Source organism: Corvus kubaryi, unplaced genomic scaffold, assembly GCF_017639235.1.
Source record: "Corvus kubaryi isolate FWS band 111438036 unplaced genomic scaffold, C.kubaryi_AGA036_p1.0 37357, whole genome shotgun sequence".
In the NCBI taxonomy this organism is placed as follows: Eukaryota; Metazoa; Chordata; class Aves; order Passeriformes; family Corvidae; genus Corvus; species Corvus kubaryi.
In genome coordinates this window covers 385,279-411,880 of record NW_024581117.1, presented here as the reverse complement: position 1 = coordinate 411,880, position 26,602 = coordinate 385,279, and the positions used below count along the sequence as shown (strand labels likewise).

Sequence of the window (26,602 nt, the reverse complement as noted above, 5' to 3'; positions counted from 1 at the left end):
GGGCCGGCGGCGGGAGCGGGGCCGCGCCCCCCGCGCCATGTCGGCCGAGAGGCGGCCGCGCTCGGGCCGCCGCGGCGAGGTAAGGGCGGCAGCACCACCCGCAGTCCCCTGCCCTTTTCCCGGCTCTTCTCGGCGCGGAGTCGCTCGCCAGGAGCCGCCTCGGGCGGGAGACGCGAGTGGATCTCCTCGGCTCGCGCCGAGCTGCCGCTCCCCGCCCCGGGGGCCGCTCACTAGTCCGGGCCGAGCGCGCCGGCTGCCCATACACTTCCCCCGGGCAGGGTAGCTCCCACTGCGCCTTGGGTCAGCCTTTGGTTCAGGACAGGGAGAGGAGTCCTTCTGGAAGGTCAAAACCGGGGGGGGAGGGGTCGCTCAGGTTGGAGCAGAGCGTGGCGCTTCCTACCAGTTGGGGTGGGGAACTCTAGACATTACTGCCAGTGAGCTCAAGTGTGGAAACATCTCTTCATTTAGAGTGTAGAGTCTGCTGGAAGGACAGGTAGACATCCCAGGCATTCTAAGGCTGGGTGCCCAGATTCTAACCAATTGCAGTAGTGGACCTATTACCTGGTTCGGGGATGTTAGTGATCAACCTACAGTCACAGTTGCTTCCTGCGTGTTTTGATGACATGGCGGTAAATAGTTCGAGTCTCATTTCATTCAATATATACATATCCAGTTTAAGTCGATGGTAATTCAGAACAAATGGAAAACTTGTCTTAATAAATTTGTGTTGTGCTAGAAGCAACAAGGCTATTAAATGAAGTGTTCCATTTCAGGCGGACTGCTTTAAAATACAGATGTGCACAAAGACATTATTGTTACATACTTTCAGAGTTTGGTTAACAGAAATGTTAGTATATTTATGAGTTTTAGCTTGTACTGTTCAAATGCGAAGTAAGAATTTGTATATTTGCATTTACTGCATCTTGTTTTAAGCAAGCCTTTGTCCTTTATATAACTTACCTTTGTGAGTGTTTCATGATAAATGAGGGTATTTAATAACTTTCCAGAGCAGTCACATATTTTTTTTATTTCCTTGGTTTTGTTTTCATCTTATTTCTCCATTTCCTTTTGGTGAGCTTTATTGTTTTGCATGTTTTATTAGAAGAGAGCAAACTAACACTTTCCAATGACAGTTAAGCTCACAAGTCTGAGTATTTTTCACTTAATAACATTAATCTCCAAATGCATGTAGCCAAAAAACGTTTTGTTTCTCAGGGCATCAAGTTGTCAGCAGAGGTCAAACCATTTGTTCCAAAACACGCGGCGGTAACTGTGGCATGGTCAGAACCCTCAGAAGCATGTGTCTTTCCTAGGTATTTAACTACATGCTACCGATTTGTTCAGGAACCATCTTTGGATAAGTATGTATATTTTCTGAATCTTATTTCTTGGGGGATTTAACCTTCTGGTTTTGAACAGTGAGTAGTCTTAGGAAGCGAGGTTCAGTACATTATTAGTCCAACTGTAGAAATGCTTCTGCATTATCTTCATGATTTAGTTTTTTACATTTATGTTCTCTGGGCATATACCGGGTACCTTGTCTTTTGCTCACAAGGGCCTGTACTGTTTCAGAGCATTAATGTGGATTTGGTGGTCTGTAATGATTGGTCTGGTTTTTGTGTGTTTTGGAAGGAGCTGAATCCAGTCCTTGGATAAAAGTTGTGTTATGACCGGGCTGAGGTAGATGTAGTTGTACACGAGCAAAAAGATTCTTCAAGAAGGTTTCTCATCCTGTAAATATATGATATATGGGGCCTCTCCTGGATCTCCTCTCCACAACCTGTGCATCCTCAGAAAGGCAGTTTTACTGAAAATGCTACAGGTTTCTGAAAGTTTTGGTGTTTTTCTACTAGAGCCCAAGAAAAGTATTCGTGGTAGACTTACAAAAGTATTTTTTAACCCAGAGCAAACTAGAAGAAAGCCTGTATAATAGGATAGGAAGTAACTGAGTCTTGGAAGAATCTGATGATGTTACATAATTCTCTCATTGCTTCTCAGGACCCTAAGCATTGGATTAATTATACAATTACTGCAAAGTTGTTGGTGTTTCCTTAAAAATTCAGAACATTAGTGAACAAAATCATTGTAGGCCTTCTTTTTATCCTGCAGGGAATCTCAGTATTTTCAACCTATTTTCATTTGTATTAGAAATTTAATGTTGAGGTGAGTATGGCCTGTTCTATGCGTTAGAGAAAGGCCACAGCATTAGCATTAAATCAATTACTATGAAAAAAACCCCAACGCAGACAACAGTAGTCTCCTAATGAGTGTTTTGCCTTGTTGTGAGACACAGTTATATTTTTGAGTCTCATTTGGTATATTTCTACTTCGTGTCTAAACTGATTATAAGCATCATTTTGACTACATTCTATCAGAATTACAACGGGCAGTATGAAGTGTGTTTTCTGAAGTCTTTTGTACTGATGGGAAACTTTCTCTGTCATTATCTACACAAAATTCTGAGGTTGGCAGCTTCGTGGTGAACAGCTTTAAAACCTGAGTGTAACTTTTTGAAGCTGAGAAATTTCCATTCTCCCTAATGAAATCTAGACTCTCTAAGTATATATTTTCTGGACAAAGTGTAGAAGGAAATTGAAAGGGAATTTTTGAGCATACATTTGAAGGAAAGAGGCGTGCCCCAGGCATGTTGTGTATTCATAAATTGTGATGGTTACATGGAGGTCAGTTAATTATTATTATTTTGTAATTCTACATTGTATTTCATACATGTTTCACACTCCATAGAATGTTATACTCCTACTTTGTTATTGTCATTTTAAGACAGGTTTTAATGTTTGCTTTTTTGCAGTCAAATATGTGATGCATGTCATGTCCTTACGCTGTGCTTTTAGTTTGTTTCACAAGAAAAAGCTTACTGAAAATAAGCATGAAGAATCTTGGTAACCTTAAACAGGCATGAGAACTATAACTGCAAAGCAGACTAGTTTTGACACCTGGAAATGGATAACATCTGTGTTTTAAGATATTTGCTTAATTACATGTTCTCCCAAAACAAAATTAATTGTTTTTGAAGAAGTCTGTAGCAGTGAGTAAATACTTAACTGAAATAACATGGAATAGTTTTCTTTTGAAATAGAGCTTTCTTGTCAAACAAATTCTTTAGACAAGGAATATGTTTGTCTAGGCAACAAGTAGACTTGCCCCAGGATGACTTTCATTTCTTTCTCAATATCCATCACTTAGTGTTCTAGGAGATCCTGCCTTCCGTGAATACTCCAGCTGCTCTTACTCACCTGATGTTGTTGCAAATGTGTATCCAGGAGCTGGCTCACAGTATCAGTCTAACAACTCAACACACTATAATGGTTCAGGAATAGTCAGCGAATCTGCTGAGCAAACATGTCTGGTCAGACAAGAAAGTAAGAGCCTTTCAAAGGTGAGCAAATCTGTGTTTTTTTAAAAATTAATATTAAATTCTTACTTTAAATCAGTCTTTGTAAATGTTTGGTTCATACTTTTAAAGTGAATCATCATTCTTTCTTGTAGAGGTCATGAATGGTATTTAAAGAGGATAGTATTATAGTGTGCCCAACTTCAGAATACTAAAAAGTTCATGTAATTCTACGCTTCAAATTAATACAGTTTTTCAAGCAGCATTTTTGGAACATGAGGGGAAATATTTTTTTTTCCTCAGAAAGCAGCATCTAAGGTGGGGGGTCAGGGGGCAAAGGCCATTCATTTGTGAGCTGTGCTTTCTTTCCTCACTCTTTGGGCATGGGGGGAAGGGAAAAGGGCTTTCTTTAAGCCCAGTGGCAGCTTCCATGAACCTTACTTAAGAGAGACCTGTGTAATCATCTGTTTGACTGCTAAGTGATAAGACCACTTCTGTTGTTGAAGGATTTCCAAGACTTGCTACAGGTTGAAGACAATCCACAAGAATGGAGGAAGTTGTGTTGCCGTGGAGAGGGAGGAAAGGTTCATGTTAGGAATGTACTCTTTTTCAGTCAAAAGTAAAACAGATGTTCAGTAAACATCTTCAGTCATTTGTGTGTGTGTCTGTTCGGAGATAAATTTCCTGAAACTTGCAAAATATTTTCAAAAAAAAAATAGACAAACCTTTCAAAATATAAAAGGGAAAAAACCCTAATGTATTATAAACTAATTTCCCTCCATGGTTAGACATTGTGCCTCTTAAATTTGTTGTGTTTAGTGTTGTTGTTTCCAGTAGTTGCATCTAATCTGTTCTGCAGTCAAATCCTTCTGGTGGACCTCACTATCTAGGCAGAGACTTGGTAATTTCACTGTGGTCAAGCTTCTGTAGAGGAGTTGTAAGACTAGGTCGTAAGCATGCATTACTAGACATAACATACAAAGTCTAGACACCTAAAATTACTCGTTTTCTTGCTGAGAGGAGGATTAAGCACTGAATCTGTCTGGGGAGAGGATGAGCTCAGCATTAGCACAGGTGATGTAACATGAAGAAACTTAGTTAAGCTTCTGGGGGGAGTTCTGTGATCTTTGTAGGGGCTTGGTCTGAGCTTTGTACTGTTTTACAGGTTTTTTGTCATTTTTCCCTGTCGTGTTTTTTTGTGAACTTCAGAGAAGTGATTCATCTTTGTAGCTTTGCATTAATTTGATTATGTCTCCTAACGCTTTAACAATTTACCTTTGGAGATCAAATAGTGCCTTGTCCTGCCACCTAAGTAAACAATTTTGCTTCCAAATGTACTTCGAGTTTAGTCCAACATCCTATAATCAGAGTTAAGCCATTCGTTTATGTTGGTATAGTATAGTTTGCATAGATGCAAACCTGGCGCTTATTCCTTGCTCACTGATCCCTAAGTCCAGCTCTGCCAAACCTTGTTTCGTGGAAGAATCATAAGATTTCCACAGCTGTGCAGTCAGTATGTGTGAATGTGTGTTCTTTACAGGGATCATGTAGGTGTGTCTTCTCTAACTTCTTTGCTCCAAGTTTTTTGGATGTTGTGACATTGTCTTACACAGTTTTGTACTTGATGTGTGATTTAGTTAAAAGATTGCATGCTTTTAAGATTTTGGCTCTGCTCTAAAAGAAACTTTGTTTTAGAAAATCAGACTGGATGATAATACCAAACAATTTCAAATTATTAGAAATGCTCTGATGAATGAGATCTTAAAAGTGCAGTTGTCTAGAAGCATATGTATATATCCATCTTATTTGAGCTATAATATATGCTAAAAATGGCACAGGTAACAAGGTAGATGAAATTAAATGGCACATCTCTAAATGGCTGTTCGTAGTTTTATTGGTTACTTGTGGTTATGGTATACTAACTATTTGTGTTGTATTAACTTGATGGTCAAACTCCAAATGCAGAGGTGGTTAACTGTAACTCATGGCAAACTTGCTGGCTTTACAAAATTTAAGTAAAACCAACTAAATATGTTGCAAATACTTGCAGCAGAGGAGATCAAAAGAAGGGGAGAAAAAACTGGACAAGAAAAGGCATGATGGAGGTGAATCTTCGGTCAGAATTGTGAACAGGACTTCATTCCAGACATCTACATGCAGCAGAGATTCTGTGAAGCCAGGTACAAACATGTTGTTTGGTTATAAGTACATGGAATAGATGTAGAATGGTTGTCTGTGCAGTACGCTGTAGTTTGTGACTATGTTTCTAAGTATAGAATAGTTAAGGAAAAAGATATTTTTTCTGTGTGACTCTTTTGAGAGGGAATGGTGACCTGTCTTTTCCTGATTGAACAAATTCACATCGACTGATACAAAAAATTTCTAAAACAAGCATCTGAAATTTATAGTTGCTTGTTGAGTCAGTGTTGTGTATGCATGTTGATTATAATTGCTAGGTTTTTTTATTTAATATGAGCTGTGCATAGCAACAGTCCTCAGTGATGATTACTGTAGTTATGTAAACTAGTGTACCATAAAACGTACCTAGAAATAATCACAAGCAAATTTAATTTCTTAGACTTTACGTGCTTTATTTAGACAGGTTCAATAAAACTACAAACAAGAAGTCAACTGAAACTCCAAAACCAGAGTCTCGTCCTGTACCCACATTTGAAGCTAGCATTCTGGATTTCCACAAGTCACAGAGTTTGGGAAGCAGTGAGATACTGAATGTACGCCATAAAAGTACACCAGTAAGTTTGGTGGAAAGTAACACTGTCCTTAGTCAACCTCACATGTCTCTTCTGCTGAACACTGAGGTTAGCCTGTGCTAACCCGTGTTGCAGAACTCATAGGAATAAAACTTGTCAAAAGTACAGGCATTTCTGAATGCAAGTATTTTGCATTCAGTATGGCAGTTTACGACCTATGTAAGTACCTTGCAAGCAAGGAGGTTCAGAGCTAGAGGTTTCAGGGCTCTTCTAGGCAGTGTTGTCAGTGCTTGCTGTCTCTTACCCTTTCTTACTGTTCTTTCCTTGTCTGTGCTGGCCATAGATAGAGGAAAGCCAGGATCCACTAGAACATAGATATGTACTGATGTGGTCTATATTGCCTTTAGAGATCACATACGTTCCTGTACTTTCTTAGCAGCTTACTGTTTTCTTTTTCACCTGGAAATAATAGTAAGTAGTCACTTACTCAATAGTTTCAACACATTAAAAAAAAAACAAAGTGTGGTGTTGTACTTAATTGCTTTATGCTAAATGTTAAAATAAGAAACTGAATTCCAGAAGGAGAAAAAAATTGTTGAGCGTTATTCTTTATTTCCTCGGTTACCTGTTTGTTAGTAAATAAAACACTGAAGTATTCAGCAGTATGTCCTGTATATTGAATCAAAATTTTCAGTAGTGATTAATGATTAATAATTCTGAAGGATCCAGACAGAATAATATTTCTGATGCTTCTGAGTGGAAGACTGTCTGTAATGAAAAAAGACCTTTCTGCTAACTCCTGAGTTTCATTTTTCATTACTTGTTTGAGTTTGATGATGGAATTTGTTTTTAGCATACATGAAACATTAAAATATTTTCTTGTCTATTGTTAGATCCTTGTTTTGATGCTTTTGTAAAATATAAGGCATAATCTTGCTTGTACACCAGTGAAGAGACACCTGCTCAAATTTTGTATTACTGTAGGTCTGAAATAATCGTTCTGCTAAGACAAGCAATAAAAAGGCTAAAAGGGTCCCTATGCCTTTATCTGTAGATGGGTTGAGGATTTTTTGGTTTATGGTGGTTTTTTGTGTTTAGCTCTGTTTCGGTCAGTGATTCTAATCCTTTTATGATACCTGATCATCTGTTTTGCAGGAAGATACTTCTGCAATAAGCAAAGCTTCACCACAAGCTTCAGATGAAGCAAGAGCCAGTTTAATTCCCTCTTCATTTGATGATAGAGGTAAGTTCTCCAAAGAAAAATGATTTGCTTGCATTTTTAACTGCTTGTGTCTCATCAGTTTGGAAAACTAAAGTGTTCTGAGGAGCTGTTGATGTGTAAAGTAAAAAAAGGATTTAGGAGCAAGCTCATTATAAAAGAAAAAACCCTGAAAAAAATAATGCTGTATCACTTTCTTTCCGGTGAAATGACCACTTATCACTCATTCTGGCTCATATATGTCGTCAGCTGGGATTGTAGAATTGAAGAATTATTGGACCATAACCCTAACACTGCCAAGTCCACAACTAAACCATGTCCTTAAGTGCCAAGCCTCCACACGTTTTAAATACCTCCAGGAATGGTGACTCAACTACTACTCTAGGCCGCCCTTTCTAGTGCTTGATAACCCTTTTGCTGAAGAAATTTTTCCTAATGTCCAGTCCAAAACTGCCTTGGTGGAACTTGAGGGCATTTCCCCTTGTCCTGTCTCTTGCTGCCTGGGAGAAGAGACTGACCCCCACCTGTCTAGACCCTTGTTTCAGGTGGTTGTGGAGAGTGATGAGGTCTCCCCTGAGCCTCCTTTTCTCCAGGCTAAACAATCCCAGCTCGCTCAGCTGCTCCTCACAGGGCTTGTGTTCCAGACCCTTCCCCAGCTCCATTGCCCTTCTCTGGACACACTCCAGCACCACAGTGTCTTTCCTGTAGTGAGGGGCCTAGAACTGGACACAGGATTCGAGGAGTGGCCTCACCATTGCCAAGTACAGAGGGACAATCTCTGCCCTGGCCCTGCTGACCCCACTGTTGCTGATACAGGCCAGGATACCATTGGCCTTCTTGGCCACCTGGGCGCACTCTGGCTCAGTTCAGCTGCTGTTCACCAGCATCCCCAGGTTCTTTTCCACTGGGCAGTTTTCCTGCTGCTCTTCCCTAAGTCTGTAACACTGCATGAGATTGTTGTGGCTGAAGGACAGAACCTATCATTTCACCTTGCTGAACCTCATGCAGTTGACTTCCGCCCATCAATCCAGCCTTGCCCGGATCCCTCTGCAGAGCCTTCCTACCCTCCAACATAAAACGCTCCTGCCCAGTGTGGTGTCACCTATGAATTTGCTAAGGGTGCACTTGCTCCTCTTGTCCTGGTCATTGATACACAGGACTGGCCCCAATACTGATCACAGGAGAAAGTAAAGAAAACTGGCTCCAATATTGAGTCCCATTTTGTCATGTCATTGATGCTGAAGGGAGCATATTCCTGTAGTTGCCTCTCATGTTATTTCAGGTGAGGAAAGGAACATGTATTGGTTGTTGGAAGTCTATTGAGTCATATCCAGATGTTTTCCATGAATAAATGAGAGACGTATATTTGGTCAGTCTTTATATGCAGATTTGTTTTGAATAGTTGGCACTCTAGAGTTTAGTATGTACCTAAAACTTCTTTTGTGTCATATTTTATTTCTTTTAAGAGAACTGTAATGCCAAAGCACCTCCCTTTTTTTGTGTTTGTTTTGGGAGTTTGGGTGGGGAAGAGGGGCTTTGGGGTTTTTTTTGTTTACCTGTTGTCTGACTGCGGGAATGAAGACCTTTTTTTTTAATTGCCACAAGCTATCACGTGGCTAGTTTCATGTGAAAACAGTTCTGTTCATCAGGACTCTGTCTTGGAGGCATCATATACGTTAAGATTGAACTAAGTGCCTCTCACTGGATTTCTGTGCATACACAGATACGCACCAGTCTGAACAGTTTGGTCCTTATCTTCCCAGTAACTTCAGTAAGGATTCAGAAAGGACAGGAGAATCTGCCGAAATGCCTTGAAGGACCTTGTAAAGATAAAGTTATTCCAGAAATTTTGAAGTCATCTGGTAATGGTGTTTTTTTAGTTAAATACTATTATAAATTCTTGTCCCTGAGAAACAAGTAACAGTTTCTGGTGGGTTGACTGTGGCAGCAGTCAGACTCCCACCCAGCTGTTCTCTGGCTCTCCCTCCTCAGCAGGACAGGAGGAGGAAATAAGATAAAGAAGCTTGTGAACAGAAATAAGGACAGGGAGATTGCTTGCTTGTCAGGCAAAACAGACTCAACTTGGTGAAGATTAATTTATTGACAGTTAAAAATAGGGTCTGATGGTGAGAAGCAAAAACAGAACTAAACCCACTTTCCTCCCACCCTCTCTTCTTCCTAATATCTCCTTCATGCCCTGAGTGACACAGAGAAAGGCCACTCTGCCACTTCTTTCTCTGCAGGGTTGCAGGGCCACAGTTGCCTCCGCATGGTCTTCACAGGGGCTGCAGGAGAACCTCTGCTCTGGTGCCTGAGCACCTCCTCCCCCTCCTTCTTCACTGACCTTGGTGTCTGCTGGGCTGCTGCATTCAGGGTTTTTCTTACCATTGGCCTTCCAACTCCTGCACCTGTTCTTCATTCTGTCTAAACACAAGCACCACCAGCGTGGCTGATGGGCCCAGCTGGGGCTAGCAATGGGTCTGTGTTGGAGCTGGCTGGGGCTGGCCATGTCCATCTCCTCACAGCAGCTAATGCAGACTCCCCCTGCTACCGAAACTTTGCCATCTAAAACCATTACGCTATTTTATTGTTCAAGGGAAGTTTTTTCTTGTTCTTAAGAAAAATCTAGATTGTGTTCTATGTTTGCTTTGCGTTAGGAATATTTACAAAATTAATTATGTCTTTCTAAACACTGATACACCTCAATGGTACTAGGTGACGTTCTTGTACACTGAGGCACGTTGAGAAGTATTTCAGCTGGTACATGTGTCTGTAACACAGGGAAGGTTTTAGGAAATAAAAAGTACTGATGGGGCCTTGTGCATGAAAGCTGCATGACTGTTAGGAGAAATATTAAGGGAATTTTATATATAAACATAGCAGAAGTTTCAGTATTTTGGAGAGGATCATGGGAGTATGGAGTTAGGGTGATACAGTACAGATCTCCAAATATTGTTTAATTGTGTTTATGTGTAGTGTGGGACAGTATACGGAGTAGTTACAATTCAGGAGGCTTGCTGGAGAAATGAAATGTGTGTTTTATTCCAGTCCTTCTTCAGAAAGAATATGGCTCTGCTTTACTTGCTAGGCCTTGATTAATTAATTACCAATGCTTTTCCTTTTGAGTATTTGAGGCATGTTTTTGAGACGTCTTTGTGTTTCCTTTTTTCCCAATGTCATTTCCCGAAGCACCTGCAGATGGCTCTGCTCAGCCACGTGTGTCTTGGGCCGTGGTACTTTCGCAGCCCCCAAAGAAAATTGTTTCATCACCAATATCTGAAGGTCTTTCCAGAGGCAAAGGGAAGCAGGAGAGTGAACCAAAGGTACTTCTCTGCTCTCACCTAATTTCTGTCCCTGTGTTTGTGTCTCTTTGCTGGCATTTTTTCCCTGGGCTCTGTACAGTATCCACTTCTTTTAAGAGATAATGTAAAGTCAGCTTGTTCTTACTAGAATTTTTCTTGTAGTGGAAAAGAATCACAGGGTATCAAAAAGACAGTGCTACTCCAGGAATAAGAACTTTCAGCTCTGAGGCTGGATTTTTCTCAAATTCCTGACCCTCAGAATGAGACATGAAACATGGAAACTCTTGCCTTACTTGGCTGAATATTTCCTAATTAAATCCCAGTAGTCCCAATATATTCTGAAAACAATGCAGTATGCTGCAACTGAAGAATTCTTGCTGTAGCTATGAATTTCTAAGAGATATTGAATTTTCCTTGTCCACTTAATGTCCCAGCCTGGTTTGATTAAGATACCCTTTAGTAGTGTAAGGCTAGTCACTTGCATATATTTTGGTAGGTGATACTGAAAAAGATTAGTTTTTAAAGGTCATGCCTCGTGGTCTTTTTCAGCAGTCAGAAACAAAAAATAATGCGAGTGAAACTGAGCCTGAAGAAGGGTCAGAAAAGAAGAAAAAAAAGAAGAAAAAGAAGAAAAAACCCAAGTCACCCACTGATGTAGAAGGACCTCAAAGTGAATCTAATACAATACAGGAGCCACCAAAGATTGAGGTAAACTGAAGAAGTTTTTGTTGCTGTTCTTTTAAGTGTTATGAGTGTACTAGAAGACCAAATGCCAACACAGCTTTGTAGAAATTTAAGTTCAAAGCCTATTTGTAGAGGATGTTGGTATAGTTTTATTTCAATTGAGATGTTTTCAGAGGTTACTGGTAGGAAACTGTTGTACTTTTTAAATTACCACATATTTGTTGAGCACAATTTCCTAAATTAAAAATACTCTGTAGCAATTGTTGCTTGCGGAATATACTAGGTGCTACAGTGTGCCACAGTTTTAAAGATTGTGGCACCAGTATTACAATTCTAATTGTCTCACATATGGAAGCAATTTCTGTGTAACACAGTTGACAGTGCTTACATTTCTAGCTTTTAATTTCCGTGTCTTTCCAAATTCATGTAGCTGTTACAGGCATATTAGTACTTTGATACTTCTGTGTATCGGTATTCCAAAGGCATGAGCCTCTCCCATGTTAGAAGATTGTTGTCTGGTCTGTGGTTTAACAGTGCTTCACTGAAGGCCCAATATTGTACAGCATATGCATGTGTTGATTTACATGTTTGATCTAGTGATAATAATATTCAGTCTCCGAAATGACAGCATAAAGAAGCAGAACTTGTGTCTACATGGTTTCATTGTGTGGTTCCTTGTCCAGGAATGGCACAAGAAATTAGTATTAACAGACCTCTTTGTTAGAGAATTATGGGTAAAATCAAAGATCTGCTGGTTTTTTTCTTCAGAAGAGTATCCCCATTTTTGCTATATGCTACCACATGGTGCCTGACCTATGAATGGACATTGTCTAGACTGCAAGAGAATGGCAGAAGCCATGGAAAATAAGCAGAATGGTAATGCAACTATTGAAGTCAAAATCGGAAAAAAATTGCCTAGAATCATGGAACAAGACACACACATTGTACTGAAATCCATGATGTGGATGCAGCAGCTCTTGTGGCAGTGGGGGAAAGCTTTGTGACCCTCTTGGTTTGCTGGGAATGCTTGTGTCCTCATCAGCTTGAAAAATGGGTGAGATGCTTGTATGATGCTCTTGAAATAATAAACATGAAGAGATGATACACGTGGAGCTTCTGGGCACCCAGGAGGCTTCAGAAGGTTCTGCTTATGTGCAGCAGCTCAACAGAGCCATGTATTGGATTGCTCACTAGTTTTATACAGGTCAGACATTTATAGGCACTGCTAATAAGTATAAGTGGATACATCTGGAGAAAGCCAAGCCTGTATTTTCATATGCATTGGTAGGTCCTGACCTAGATGTTTTTCTTCAGTTAAATATTGAGGCTGCTATTGATAATCAGGTGAGTGCTAGTAGTACTGGTCAGACATGCAAACGGTGCTGGGAATTACTAGGAAAATAAAAAGGAAAATGGATTATGACAGTACAGAATTTCAGGGCATATCTGATATAAATGTAGTGTGGATTTTATTTTCTTACATTCCCCCCATTCCTTAAAAAACACACATATTTGAACTAAAAAAGATAGACAAAAGGCCCCAAAAATAATCAAAGGTATGAAGCAATTTCTGTGGGAGGCAAGACTGAACAAAATTAGGACTCTAAGTATGCAAAAGAGATGGCTAAATGGGAATATGACAATGTTAAGAAAATAAGAAGGAAATTATTTGACCTTTCTCCTAATTTTTGATGTTCTTACAGATGATAACTTACGAGCAAATACAGGGAGGTGTAACATCACACTGAGTGCTACATTTTAATTATTTGGTTTTCTACTGGATGTTTCAAATGCCAGAAATCTCTTTGCATTTCAGAAGCAATCAGACAGACTTACTTGACTCTTCTGGTTGAAGATGTCACTAAGCTGAAGAGAGTGTATTTGTGAAATACTTTTTCACTTCCTTGCAGTTGCTTTTTGGCTTATTTGCAAGCTTCTTTAAAATTATTTCATTGGTTAAAGTGTGTCAGTCCTTGTGCTACAGCTCCCTAGCTTGGGGTGTTTAAATGAAGCCTTTCAGGCTGGAAAAAGTCTTGGTGTGTTCAGTAGTACTGTATCACAGCTAAAAAGGCCTCTCAGGAAGTGGGAAGAGAAACAAAAACCTAGTTGGTGGATTGGGATCGTTATGATGGAGACAGTGGATATAGGGTGACCAGAATAGAGCAGACTTCAGCCTGTCTGCACTTGATTAATCCAGATTCTGCATATGTATCTTCTGCTAATAAAACTTACTTTTGTATGTAAGTCATAATAATTTGAGTAATTCCTGTGTTTATTTCTGTACTCTAGTACATACTGCCTGTTTTGTTCTTCACCACTCACGTAATTAAGGCAGAGTTGCACAGCTGGAGACTGTACTGGAAGAAGAGGGAAGTTGTTTGCAAGGCTTTTAAATTATTTGAAAAACACTCCTTTAGGAGTTGTTTACCTCTAATTATTTCTATCAGCTGACAGCCATAACCAGCTGCTGTTGGAAGCACCTCTGTTACAAGCTGTTTCAGCCCTGAATAAGCTGCTGCATAGAAGACTTAACCATTGTAATATTTGTCATAGCTGGTGGCACTACCCTTGGCTTCTGGATTTTTGTACAGTGAAACAAATTATGATGAATGTTTGATAAGCGAGGAGAAAATCGTTGGAGTGTAGGAAAAACAGTTTTGAAAATACGGATTGTTCTTATGAAATCATCTGGTTTATTTGTTTAGGATGTTGAGGAGTTTCCTCATCTGGCAGCTGCTTCTGAGAGGAGAAACAGAGTAGGACCTCAGAAACCGTCCTTTACTTCTGCAGTCAGAAAGCAGTCTGAAGTAAGTAATCCTGCGACACTGTGTGAGTCAAATGTCAGTTACGAATCCAAGCTGTTTGGGTTTTTTGGGGGTTTTTTTACATGACTGAAATAAATCCTAAGAATTAATTTAGAAATGCATTCATTATGCGAATGAATCCTAAGCATAAATCACAATGATTGGACATATGATTGTTTTGTCAAAGCAAGTAGCATAAATAATAATGGTAACATTCCAGATTTCAGTTGCTTTGAAATTCATTTTGCTGCTAAAAATTTTGGTCCTTGGTTTTATTTCCCTGTGAATTTTAGTGGTTTAAAAAAATCCCAAAACACAAGAAAACAAAATCATTGTTTGCTTTGTTTGAGGCAATAAATAGCTTTGACAAGGAAGAGCGAGTAGCAAAAGGCACAGCAATTGCTTAAAAAAGATTTATGATGACAAAAGGTGCTCTACAGACATGCAACTCAGATGAAAGCAACCCCTTACCTTTGTAGACGTAAGTGGGATATAACCCCTCAAAGCTTACATAAACTGTAGAGACATGTGATTATTAGGCTATTCACATGCCTGTAACAAGTATTTGAAAATGAAGCTGCCTTGCTAGTTTTTTCTTCCAAATCTGAAAAAAAAACCCCCATGAATGTGATTAAATAGTACGGCAGCCAATAAATGGTCACTCTTCTAGAAGGCCACATAGGGTCTTCCCAGAGCCTTCTCTTTTCCAGGCTGAACAACCCCAAGTCTCCATATTTTATCGTAAGAGAGGTGTTCCAGCCCTCTGACCATTTCTCTGGCCCTCCTCTGGACCTGCTGTAGCATGTCCATATATTTCCAGGTAGGGACACACAAGAGCAGAGTAGAGGTAGAGAATCACTCCTCTCAGTTGGTGGGCCACGCTTCTTTATACACAGCCCAGGACACGTTTGAGTCTCTGGGCTGTGAGTGCCCATGGCTGGGTCATGTCCAGCCTCTCACTTGCCAGCACCCCAGATCCTTCTCAGCAGAGCTGCTCTCCATCTGTTCATCCCCCAGCCTGTGCTGATACTGGGAGTTGCCCCGACCCAAGTGCATCACCTTGCACTTGGCCTTGCTGAACTTAATGAGTTTCACACAGGCACACCCCTCAAACCTGTCAGGAATGCCATCCATCATTCTGAATGGCATCCCTTTCCTAAAGTGTACTTCTCGGCTTGGTGTCATTCACAGACTTGCTGAAGGTGCACTCAGTTTGAATTTAATAGCATCTTCACCCTTTTCCGTGTGTCTGTTTTGAAATATTTTTTCTTCCTTCCTGTCACCTTTCATCTTTAAAATTCAAAGATCCATCTCTCCGAAGAACCTTGTGATAGTTGGTCTCCCTCTCTGGATGAAACTCCCAGGGTGGATGGACTGTCAGGGAAACAAGTTTCATCTTCTGTATCAGAAAGAAAGAAAACTCAGGTAAATGAATTCGTGTTTGAAGAGAATTCACAACTCAGAATGACAAAGGCAGTGAGCCTATTTAAATATAAAACTAAGTCCATTCTCATCTTGGATTCTGTATTTATACTTTGAGATAAGGGATATGGTCCTCTTGATTAGAAGCAATCAGTAGTAGTAATTGCTAGCCCCCAGGATATGATGCAGCGTTTAGGGAAAACCACAAACTTTTCATTAATATCTGTGGATTTCAGATACCAGGAATTTTTCTTTCACCTGTTTTACTTGGTCATGGCATAAATCCAGTCCAAACTGTTTGTCATAAGGAGCTGGGAACCTCCTAAAAGTGGTTCTAACAGAACAAGGAGGTAAGGAGATCCCTTTATCTTGGGGCAAGGAGGAGGAATACAGAGCAAGAGTGAGGTCAGGAGGTAGTTTCGTGTTGGTAAGTAGGTTCTGGCACAGCTCTGATGCAAAGTGGGATTCTATTTGAAGACTGAGGAGGTCATGTTCTGTAACCCTGTTGTAAGAGAAATTACAATGAATTGATTCTCCCAGATAAGACTTCTGGAAGTGCAAAATCTGGCAGTCATTTCCTTAGCATGTTTTGCTGTGGTAGTTTGTCTGTTAATAGTCTTAGCCACACTTTTCATTTATAGTCTATTCATATTCTGCCTCATTAAATATGGATCATGGCTTTTGCCTTCTCTTCAAAGCAGAGAGAAAGATGAGTGCTTATGAGGAGATGGTGCAAGATGATGACCTCTCTTTTTAGTGAGACATTGGAGATAATGATTTATGTGCCTTGCAGTCACATACCCTGGAAGAATCACCGTAGTTTTTTTATACTTCTAATAAAACTTTAAATTCTGATAAGCCTTTTATCTCATTCAAAGATAGATGGCAGTCTGACCAAAGTGGGACCCCGACATAAAAGCCTTCCTTTATTGAAGACTTTATATTTTTATGCTTTGTTGCAGTAGCTTTTTAAAAAGTTACCTGAACTGTTCCTGATATTGTTATATTTTTGACATTAAAGTTGATGTTTATTTGAAGATCATTGAGTGACTTTAAAGATCAGAAGTATTGTGGATAAAGATGTTAAAAGATGTATTACACCATAAAAAATAACAGTCTTTACGTTCTGAAGTGGAGGGCATTACTAATTGGTTCTGAACTGTTCAGGAAACATCCAGGAGCAGTGGTAAGAAGAGTCAAATTCCTGTGCAGTTGGATTTGGGTGGCATGCTTGCAGTCTTGGAGCAGAAGCAGCAAACAGAGAAGTCAAAACAGTCTCCTAAACCTGTGGTATTTTCAGGTATTGGTTACTATGAAATTTCTTTTCTTTCACCTTAAGCTATTTTTAAGTATTCAGACATTAAATGTAGTCGGATTTCTGAGCTGTGATGATCTCTATGCAGGCAAGAGCACAGTTCACCAGATACAGGAGAAAGTGAAGGTTCTTGAAAAATTTAAAAAGCATGGCAGTCTGAATTGTTTGATGGAAGACTTGTGGAAAGAAATATCTTAAGGACACTGATTTGTAAAAGAGTGCCTTGTATAAATATGAGGCATGATTGAAATGTTGCTTTGACAGAAATACCAATGTTTGTGGAGGTTTTTGCTCTGCCTTAAGTATGTGTGTTATTGTTCTGATCTGAAGAGGCGGGCAGGGGCTGCACAGTAAAAAAGGCTTTCTTAATCTCTTCTGATGCTGGAAATCATAGAGCTGTGACTTGATTGTAAACGCTTCTTTTTAAGCACAGAGTTACATGAGAGTCAGGCAGCCTAAGCCAAGGGATGAGTTCTGACATACCTCTTAATTGTGAAATAATTGATGTTAACAAAATGCTAGGTTTTGTTAATGGAGAGCATCTTTCAGTCCTTTTGGATGTATAACCAGGATGCAGAAAAAAATAGCTTAGTGCCTTTCTCATTATAGGTCAAAGTTTAATCTTGATTATGCTAGTGTAGAATATTTTGCAGAAGGAACTGTGATATTTGCTAGCATTCAATGATGGTAAAATTTCTCTTACTTCAGCAAAGATTTTTTTTTAGAAATTATTTCAGACAGAGATCTAATCACAAGAGGTTTCATCTCACAATAATTAATGTGATAGCTGAGATTTTAAATATGAAGCTCAAGATTACCAAGCACCAATGAGATTTTTCCTTCACTAAGCTGAGAGAAACTGTAAGATGCTTTTTTAAAATACTTTTTTTTTCATTTGATCTCCCTTTTTTTCATTTGAGTCAATCAGACTTAATGCTGCAGAGGCACTAATAACCAGTTTTGTTTCTACAAAATTACGCAGTGCACGTATTGATGAGTAGGTGATGGGCCACAAAGGTGTGGGTAAAAATACCTCTTTCTAATCCTAAGTTTCCTGTGCCTGAATCTGCTGCAGAAGAGAAATTGATGTGGCATGTTTGTATCCTGGAAGCATAAAGACAGATGTTACCTTAGCTTTGTAAGTTTTTGATGTTCAGTGTACCCATTAAATTGGTGTGTGCCAAAGTACAACTGTAGGTTGTGAAGTGGCATTGTGCTGGCCTCTGTTACCAGAAGAGGACAGTGAACAAGAACAGAAAGGAGTGTGACCAGAGACAGTTGTTTTTATTCCACTTACTACTTCATATGATAAATAATACTGGTAAAGTCATCAAGTTTAGGAGCATGAAAACTGTGAACTTGAAATGGTGATGTACACATGAAGGAAATTTGTGTCTGCAGGGTGTATGCTTATTTATTGCTTCAAATCCAGCTTCAATTTTTGTAGCCGCCTGTGCTGCATAATGTTCTTGGCAGTGTGTTGTCAGTTTGCCTTTGATACACAGAGCCAAAAAAGAAACATTAGGTGTAGCAGTTTTGTGACGTAAACTGTTTATAGTAAGAGTACTGCATGTGGTGTGGGAGGATCTGCATATAAATACTGTGGAAACAGTAAATGAAGATGGCTTAAGACAAGCCTGCCGGAATATTTGAGTGTATTTAGGGGAGAGAGGTTGCCTGAGTCACAGAGGTGTCAAGCTGGTTCCACTGATACTTAGTCATCCTCTCTATTGACTTGCTAATGTGAACTGCTTTATATTGCAGGTAACTGAAGTTTGACAAAGTGCTCTACAGGATGCAGCAGTTCCTACTGATAGTGAGGGAGAGTAGTTTTTTGGTATGAGATCATGGTGTGGAAGATCCAGGTTTAATCATTTGTCCACTCATTTAAAGCTTCTGTGCTCTAAACCCCCTGAAAAAATGCAAGTAAAGTAGACATCTTCAGCGAGCTTTTCAGGTTAAGCAAAAGAGACCTAGCTGTAGCTTTGCGTTACTCATTACCAATTTGCAAATGAATTTCATCCAGCTTCACTAAGGTGTAACAAAAGGTGGGCGTCAGTGCTCAAGTTTATTTACAGCAAGTAAATCTAAAATCTGTAATACTGCTACTCAGTATTTATCTTAACACAGTACAGAATCTGTGGAGGAAGAAATGCCACCACCATGAAACACAGAAATTCCTGAAAGTTTACCAAGCCAGCATGGCATGGTGTTGAAGGTATCTTGGACTGCAGTGTTTGGTGAAATTCTGCTTTTGAGACACAAAAAATCTGCTTGTGATTCCAGGGGTGTAATAGAAGTAGAGGACGCAGCAGTCTTTTGTGAGTCTTTTTAAAATAACAGTGTTTAATGACACAGGATTGCCTGTAAATATTCTTAATAGTAACACAACACAAATTTAATATATGTATACCAGTCTTAAACTTGAAATTGGATTCTAGTTTAGGTATTCACTAGGTATTTCATCGGTATATTTAGGTGTATCATAGTTGTCTGATGCAGACTTCTTCTTAAATCTCAGTTGGCGGTGCCATACCATTGCTTTCTAAAGACCCTGCTACAGCCACAAGAAGTCACCGTTTAAACCAAGGAAAGATGCCTCATAATCCCTTGGATTCCAGTGCTCCTTTGGTAAAGAAAGGGAAACAGAGAGAAGTACCTAAAGCAAAGAGACCAACACCTCTTAAAAAGGTCCTCGGGTATTTTTTACCTTAAATAGTAAAACCATAGGGTAATCTATTTTCTGTGAGTCTGTTAAGCCCCCTCATATGGAGATTTGCAACTCAGTGTCCACTGGTCTGAATTAAATTTTAGCTTTGCTTGGTTTCAAAGACGGGATGGGTAGAAGAGGGTAGTCTTGTTAAATGGCATATACAAATTCCCAAAAAATATACTTTCTTCCTTGAATCAATTGATAGCTGAAAAAGTGCCACTACAAAAGTGTCCACACATCAGTGGTACAGGGGGACATGCAAAGAAACATTACTTGCCTTGGCAAAGATGACTTTATTTGCAGGAGTGGGGGGAATGGATCAAACAGAGGTAGTATTTAATGTTTCTGTGCTCTTCCAAGCCAGAACTCCAGCTGATTCTGCAGCAACAGGTGTTAGGTCCAACTGGTGATTTCTGTTGTATCTTCCCTCTTTGCCCATTCATGTTGCTTCCTGTCATGTCTTCTATACAGAGGATTTTTTTAACTGTAGTTTTGCCCTTGTAGTTTATCCCTAGTAAATATTTTCTCCACCCATGCCCTGGTAATCAAGGTAAAAGTCCTTTTCTATGTAAATTTAGGAATTATCTTTCCTTCTTTTTATGTGCAAATAGAAAAGGTTGTAAACTTCAGATGCTAGTGCTGAACCTCTTTATGAATGGTCTGTGTGTACATATGTGGTAAGAGTAATGCTTTGTTATCTGTATGACATCAAATTGATTTGATTTTGATCTGTATTTTTAGATTATTCTGAAAGAAAGAGAACAAAGAAAACAACAACACCTGTTAGAACAGAAAGCAGCGCCAAAAGATGAAGATAACATTTGTCAGACAGCTGGAAATGTTACTGAAGACGAAACACTTCTACAGGATAGTCGCGCAGGTATCTTTCGAGAGAAGCTGTAATATACAGTATGTAGCTGAAAATTTGAGCACATTTAGTACTTTAGAAAATAGGTACTAAATACTGCCAAATGAAAGCCGTGACCTCAGAATTTTCTGAGAATCATCTCAGGCTTATCTTGACTGTAAAGTGGGCCAAAGCTGCAAGTCAGTGCAGTTGAGTAATAGGGATTCTGATTACTGTTCCACACTTCTATGCCTGTTGGTTTTATGGTATGTTGTAATGACAGTTCCCACACACCTCTGGCAATTAATGAGGTTTGAGATGAGAAAAAAACCCTATGAGATAAAAAAAAAAGTTAGACCTGTTTCCCTACTACCGCAGACTGTTGCAATACGAAAATTGTGACTCTTCCATGCTTGACAGCTTAATCTTCTCACAATGGTTTTTGGTCTGTTTTTTCATTGAAATACCTTGATTTACATGATAGCTGTTCCAGTAACACACGTTGCTGAAGGGTTTCCAGAGAACACAGGGATGAAGGAATCTAAAGAAGGTTCTGTGACTTCAAAGCAGCTAACTACCACTCTTCCAAAAATCCACAGCAGGAATTTTAGAGAGTAAGTATTGATTGTATTGATGTCTCATTTTGCACAATGCCACCAATACGGCATTTTTCGAACAAGGTAATTCAGTTGCATTCTCTGCAAAACTAACTGGAGTTTAGACTGAAGACTCTAAATTATTTTCTTTCAGTCTTTCTGTAAGCCGACACACAAAGGAGTTAGAAACTTTGTGTGTTTTGTGATTCTCACTTGAAAATGCATGTTTCGTGAAGGAAAAAGCAGTCAAACTCATTAGAGGGTAAGGGAGGAAAAGAAGCTGCTATTAAAATAATAGGTACTTTATTTTAAATAATGCGGTAACAGCTTAAATAAGGTGTGCTACTTTATTTCATAATAATATTTTTAGTTGTAGTTTGCTTTTCTACTGCCAAACCAAATGGCAAAGATGGAAAGAAACCAGATGACATTTTCATGTTGGGGCTGGGCAAAGAAATAAAGGGGATATTTATCAATTATTATGTGCAGTTTCAATTAAACATTTAAGGTGATGTGTATACACATTTCTTTATAAAGAAGAAGTAGTCATTACTATATATGAAGAGGTCAGAGATCCACTCATGACAGCTTAAAGCAGTTTTTTGAGGAAAGCAGTGTTTTAATTTTTTAACTCAGTCTTACTTATTACAGGATGTAGAGCATTCAGCAAAGCTTAGATTATTTTCTTTAGGTTAGGTTTTTTAGTGTTTCAGTAGATCTGTCTTCAAGACTTAGTGAAATCAGTAGGAAATATTAAGTAAATACTCTTGTAACCTGAAGAAAATTGGGAAATAATTGTATCTCTAAGATCCAGGATAGATGTTGTGATCTCTTGTCATTATCTTACGTGAATTTGCCAGTTGGCATCCTTCTGTTAACAGTGCAGTTGATATATCTTTAGTTTTTCTCTTTGATACCCTTCCTCACTGAAAAATTCTTTGTGTAAAATGTGGGGTGGGCTGAAATAATTTGTAACTCTGATCTTCCCAGAGAGTACTAGAAGGATGAAGTGCATCGTTTTATATCCTTTCCTTACGAACAACACAAAGCCATAGTCAGATAAATGAAATAGGATGACAGACATGAACATAGGGAGGAGGAATCTGATCCTGTTTTCCATGTTTGTTACACACAGCCTTGAACTTATAGAAATAAGTGATAATTTTGTACTTTGGTTGCTGTACTTGGATTTATATACATCAAAATAAATGCCCTCAGAAAAATGCTTCAGTAGAAAAAGATACACACATACTTATCTATTGGGATAAAATATATATATATGTGTGTATATATGTATATATATAAATAGGTTTATTGTATATATGTATTTTTAATGTAGTTTGATTGAGGAGCCAGGTAACACAAGGGACAAAACTTCCTCCTCTTAAGGTCTCAGACACTGAAAAAACATCCCAAGTAAATTTTTATATAACAAGTGTGTTTGGATTGGAAACGAAAAAAGTACAAAGACATAGAATAGAATTTAAAATGTATATTTAATGTTTTACTCATTTAAATGTTACGTGTTTGTAATTTTAGTCAATTTAACATTTGATTGCTCCTTTCTTCCAGTTACTGCAGCCAGGTCCTTAGTAAAGAAGTTGACAGTTGTGTGACAGATCTCTTAAAAGAACTGGTTCGTTTCCAAGATCGCTTGTATCAGAAAGACCCAGTAAAGGCCAAGATAAAACGCAGGCTTGTTATGGGTCTTAGAGAAGTTCTGAAACATCTGAAGCTGAAAAAACTGAAGTGTGTCATCATCTCTCCTAACTGTGAAAAGATTCAGTCAAAGGGTAAATAAGTTCTTAACAAAAAAAATACCAGTTCAATAAAAGAAATGGAAAAGGTTCAATATACTGACAGCAATATTATTGTTGGAGGAATTTATATGAGTATCCTCTGAAATCCAGCCATATAAAGTTGCCTCCTGTGTTCAGATTGTTTACTGCTGTGCAGCTAACTGTGAGCTGAGTCAAGACTATCTTGGGTCTTGGGGTGGGAGAAGTTACCTGAGATTAGGATCTCTTTAGTCACTGATTTGCAGTGCTGCCCTACAAAAAATTGCACTGAGACAATCCAAAGGCTGCTGATGCCAGCTCTGCTATCGCAAGGAGTCCCACTGTATCAGTCTCTTTTAGGACATGGAGTGACAATAAGTCACTAGTCATAGTTTCCTAAAAGTTGTCATTATTTGCATTAATTTATTGTCATTATTGTAATTATTGTCATTTAAATAATTCCTTAGCAGCTGGGTCTTTTTTGATACTAGATTAGACTGCACTACGTATATAGTAAAACATGGAATAGTAGTAGTCTAAAATTAATGCTAACTAAGAATTAAGAAAAAAAATGTCAGGGTCTCCTTTAAAAATGGATATTCAATGCTACTGTTGTGATCCCTGGTTTTTTTCCTATAAAATGTAGTTTCAGAAAGCACCCATAATTTTGGGATTTTGCCATGTTTTAACAGTATGGTTCTTTAGCTCCAGTCAGCCTGATTGTATTGTCTGCTCCAGGTGGGCTGGATGAGACTCTACACAACATCATCGACTGTGCCTGTGAGCAGAATATCCCGTTTGTTTTTGCCCTTAATCGTAAGGCCCTGGGCCGCTGTGTGAACAAAGCAGTGCCTGTGAGTGTGGTGGGAATTTTCAGTTATGATGGGGCTCAGGTAAGCTGAAATAAGTCACTTCATGTTTTTGTTCAGCTTCATTTTTTACCTGGAAGAGGAGATAAAAATACTGAGATATTTGAAGGGTTTTTTGTTCGTTTTGCTTTTGCAGACTTAGACTGTTCATCACAGGTCATACACATAGCTTATATGAAAAACGGATTTTAGAAAAAAACAGGCAGCACTGTTTTAAAAAAATTACTTTTGCCGTCTCTTCCTGACATCCTCTTCATCTTTATCTCCCTCAGGTTTTTTTTTCAAGAGAACAAGTGTTTTTATAAATGCTAATAAATGCTGTGTTCTTCATGTCTTCATGCATACTAAGCTGCTCAACTTTTATATATGAACCTACACATTCTGAATAAGGAATATTCATTAGATTTTCAAGGAGACATTAAAACTTGCTGTATGATTTAAACTCTAATATTTTATATTGCCGTAGGACCATTTTCATAGAATGGTACAGCTGACAACAGAGGCCAGGAAGGCCTACAAAGATATGATAGCAGCTTTAGAGGAAGATGCTAAAGCAGGACTAGGAGAAACCCAACCCAGCATCTTACATGAATCTGAAAAAAGTGGCTTGTTAGAAACTTGTAAAACATCTTCCAGGGACTCAGATGAGGATGTTCCGAATTACAGTAAGTATTTACTGACTTGTTTTTTGTTCCATTTTCATACATAGTGCTCATTAATTCTGTGATTTTCAATGAAACAAATGATACCTGCACTAGTCATTAGTAAGGAAGGGGGGAATTCTTGGGGTTTTTTTTATAAATTGGAGGTCAGGTTTTGCTGAGAAAGTGTTAAAGGAAGTTCCTTTCTGAAATTCACCAGTGGTGAGCAGTACTCATTGCTTTGCTGAAGAGAGTTTAACAGAGCTCCTAATTACATTTCTGTTTGTTTAAAAAATCCTCTTAATTGTAGATGTCCATACTTCGTGACTGTGGTAGACTTGGCTTTTGTAATGAAGCCTCTTTGTGATCCATCTTCCTGTCCACAAGCACTTGCTCCTAGAAACATTTTCCTCCAGGTCTGTTTTTAAGTCAACAGACAATACAATGTATTGCAGATACTACTCAAAACTTCTTTGAAAATCTTGAAAACTTACAGGTTTTTTTAAAGCTGGAACCACCTTCAGAGTTAGCCTTGCTTGAGTAGGGTGTTGGACACAAGGACGTCAGTAGACCCCATCACTCCTAAGCTATTCTTTTGTGTGTCATCTGATGCTGCGTAATGTAAATGCCAATGTGCCTGTGTGTCAGCTTATCTCAGCACTTACTTTGAAGGGGAAGTAAACAATCAGGTTTGGCTTTTCATTTTAAGTTTTACCTCAAGTATTATATGGTAATATGTTGATTTTCGTTTTTTCTTTGTTTTCTTGTTTGTTTGTTTGCTTGTTTTCCAATATTCCCTAGTTAAAGTCTGGAAGAGAAAACTTGAGGAAGAATATAACCCATATGCACTGGAATTGGAAAAGAGTGCAACTGCTGACATGGCGATACTGAATTTGGAAGACCATCAGTAAATCCAGATCCAGCTCTATTGGGCTTTTTTTTTTTTTTTTTCTGTAAGATCCCTAGGAAAAAGGTAGAAAAATAACATAATCTAAAGAAATACCTGAAGTTAGCTAAGTAAACTGTCCAGAATCCCTTTAAGCAAAATATACACTGGAGCATGTGAGGCACTGGTTAATTTTTATGTTCTGTGTGTTTGATTACTATAGCAGATGACACTACCAAATTGTCATAGCCCCAAACCATTTGAATTGGCTTGAACTTTAATGCTTTTATGGACTAGCATTGATGTCTTGGGATAGAATATACCAAAAGAATCTGATAGAAAAATAATTTTCTTTGGGAAGAGATTCCTCGAGCCAAAAGGGGCTAAAGGAGAGTTGCCCTTAATTTGCAACTCCAGTATAAAAAACTTCAGCTGTTGTTTGATTGTGGGTTTGTTCTTAGTTTTTTCTTATAAATAAGCCTGCTCAGAAGGGCAGGCTGCTATCAGTGTCACTTTATTCTAGTCAGCAAGAAATTAATTTGGGGCAGGTAGCTTGATTTAAACTAATTAAGGAAGGCCATGACGACAAAGTTCCTAGTTAGCTCTTCTGTGTTGTTATTTGGGGATCATACATCAGGTGTGAAGGAGATAGCACAGACTACAAGGGTCTGAAATTCCTGAACTGAATGTGCTCTGTTTAGACTTTTTATAAATTTCATGTTTCTTTTGCTACTGAGAGTAGTTTATCGTACATCCTGCTTTGAAGTTAGAGGATATTGCAGGACAGCAAATGTGCCAGCCTGCTATCTGTACCTTCTCCGTGCTGAGACTCCTCATTCCTTCAGTTTGGGGTTGTGTTGGTATGTACATCTAGGAGTTTTTGAGCAATCTCAGTTTGTATCTAAAGAGAAAAGATTTATATCTTACAAGAAATGAAGTTTGTATCCTAGAGGAAATAAAATGCTAAAAACAAAATGTGCTTATAGTAGTGGTGGAGCACCTCAGTGGGAATGGCCTGTATCAGTACTGGTTTTTGAGGACAAGCCTAAAGAAAGTAACTGGAGGGATGCACACGTAACTTGTTTCAGCTTTTCTAAAAGGTGATACTGGTGCCAGGTGCTGCTCAGCACCTCTGAGGTATGTCTGCAAGCGCTTCACCATACTGAACATTTGTAGTGCAATACTTTGGAAAATAGCTGCCTTGTGATGATAGAAGTGATTTTAAAAACTTTAAATAATTTTGAAATGCAAACACTTTTGTAGAATATGAATTGTATAAAATCTGTTACAATATATTGATTCTATAAAGAATGGTTGTGATTTAAGTAAACTTGTCTTGTGGGAATTTAGTGATACTTGAAATGTCAGTTTTGGGAAAGAACATTGAGAAGGGGAGCCGGCCTTATGCTGAAATGCACAGTTGGTCACTAGTTATGATGATGATCTTTTTGTATTAGTTCCTT

The 26,602-nt window shown here is 38.7% G+C and overlaps 1 protein-coding gene across 5 annotated transcripts; it reads left to right on the top strand.

Annotated features, from left to right (window-relative positions):
• The first annotated feature begins 6 nt into the window (after positions 1-6).
• SECISBP2 (SECIS binding protein 2) lies at positions 7-26,469 on the top strand. Of its 5 annotated transcripts, none has more exons than XM_042033544.1 (18): positions 7-79; positions 1,216-1,361; positions 3,205-3,397; positions 5,406-5,532; positions 5,951-6,105; positions 7,219-7,306; positions 10,472-10,605; positions 11,134-11,292; positions 13,974-14,075; positions 15,378-15,497; positions 16,662-16,794; positions 19,331-19,500; positions 20,264-20,402; positions 20,854-20,983; positions 22,538-22,758; positions 23,482-23,636; positions 24,079-24,277; positions 25,055-26,469. In XM_042033544.1, exons 1-18 carry the CDS (start codon positions 38-40, stop codon positions 25,162-25,164), a joined length of 2,523 nt encoding a protein of 840 aa, XP_041889478.1. In that variant the 5' UTR covers positions 7-37; the 3' UTR covers positions 25,165-26,469. The 5 variants fall into 5 exon arrangements, with proteins under 5 accessions (XP_041889478.1, XP_041889477.1, XP_041889476.1 ...); XM_042033543.1 differs by having other exon boundaries at positions 5,403-5,532; XM_042033542.1 differs by lacking the exon at positions 7-79 and adding an exon at positions 402-629.
• The last annotated feature ends 133 nt before the right edge of the window (positions 26,470-26,602 follow it).

Excerpts from the sequence above, each read along its gene's own strand:
- SECISBP2 (XM_042033541.1), top strand. The coding sequence starts at position 573 with ATGTTAGTGATCAACCTACAGTCACAGTTGCTTCCTGCGTGTTTTGAT. Across the intron at positions 630-1,215 it reads CGTGTTTTGATGACATGGCG|GGCATCAAGTTGTCAGCAGA; the intron begins GTAAATAGTTCG and ends TTTGTTTCTCAG. Across the intron at positions 7,307-10,471 it reads CTCTTCATTTGATGATAGAG|CACCTGCAGATGGCTCTGCT; the intron begins GTAAGTTCTCCA and ends CATTTCCCGAAG.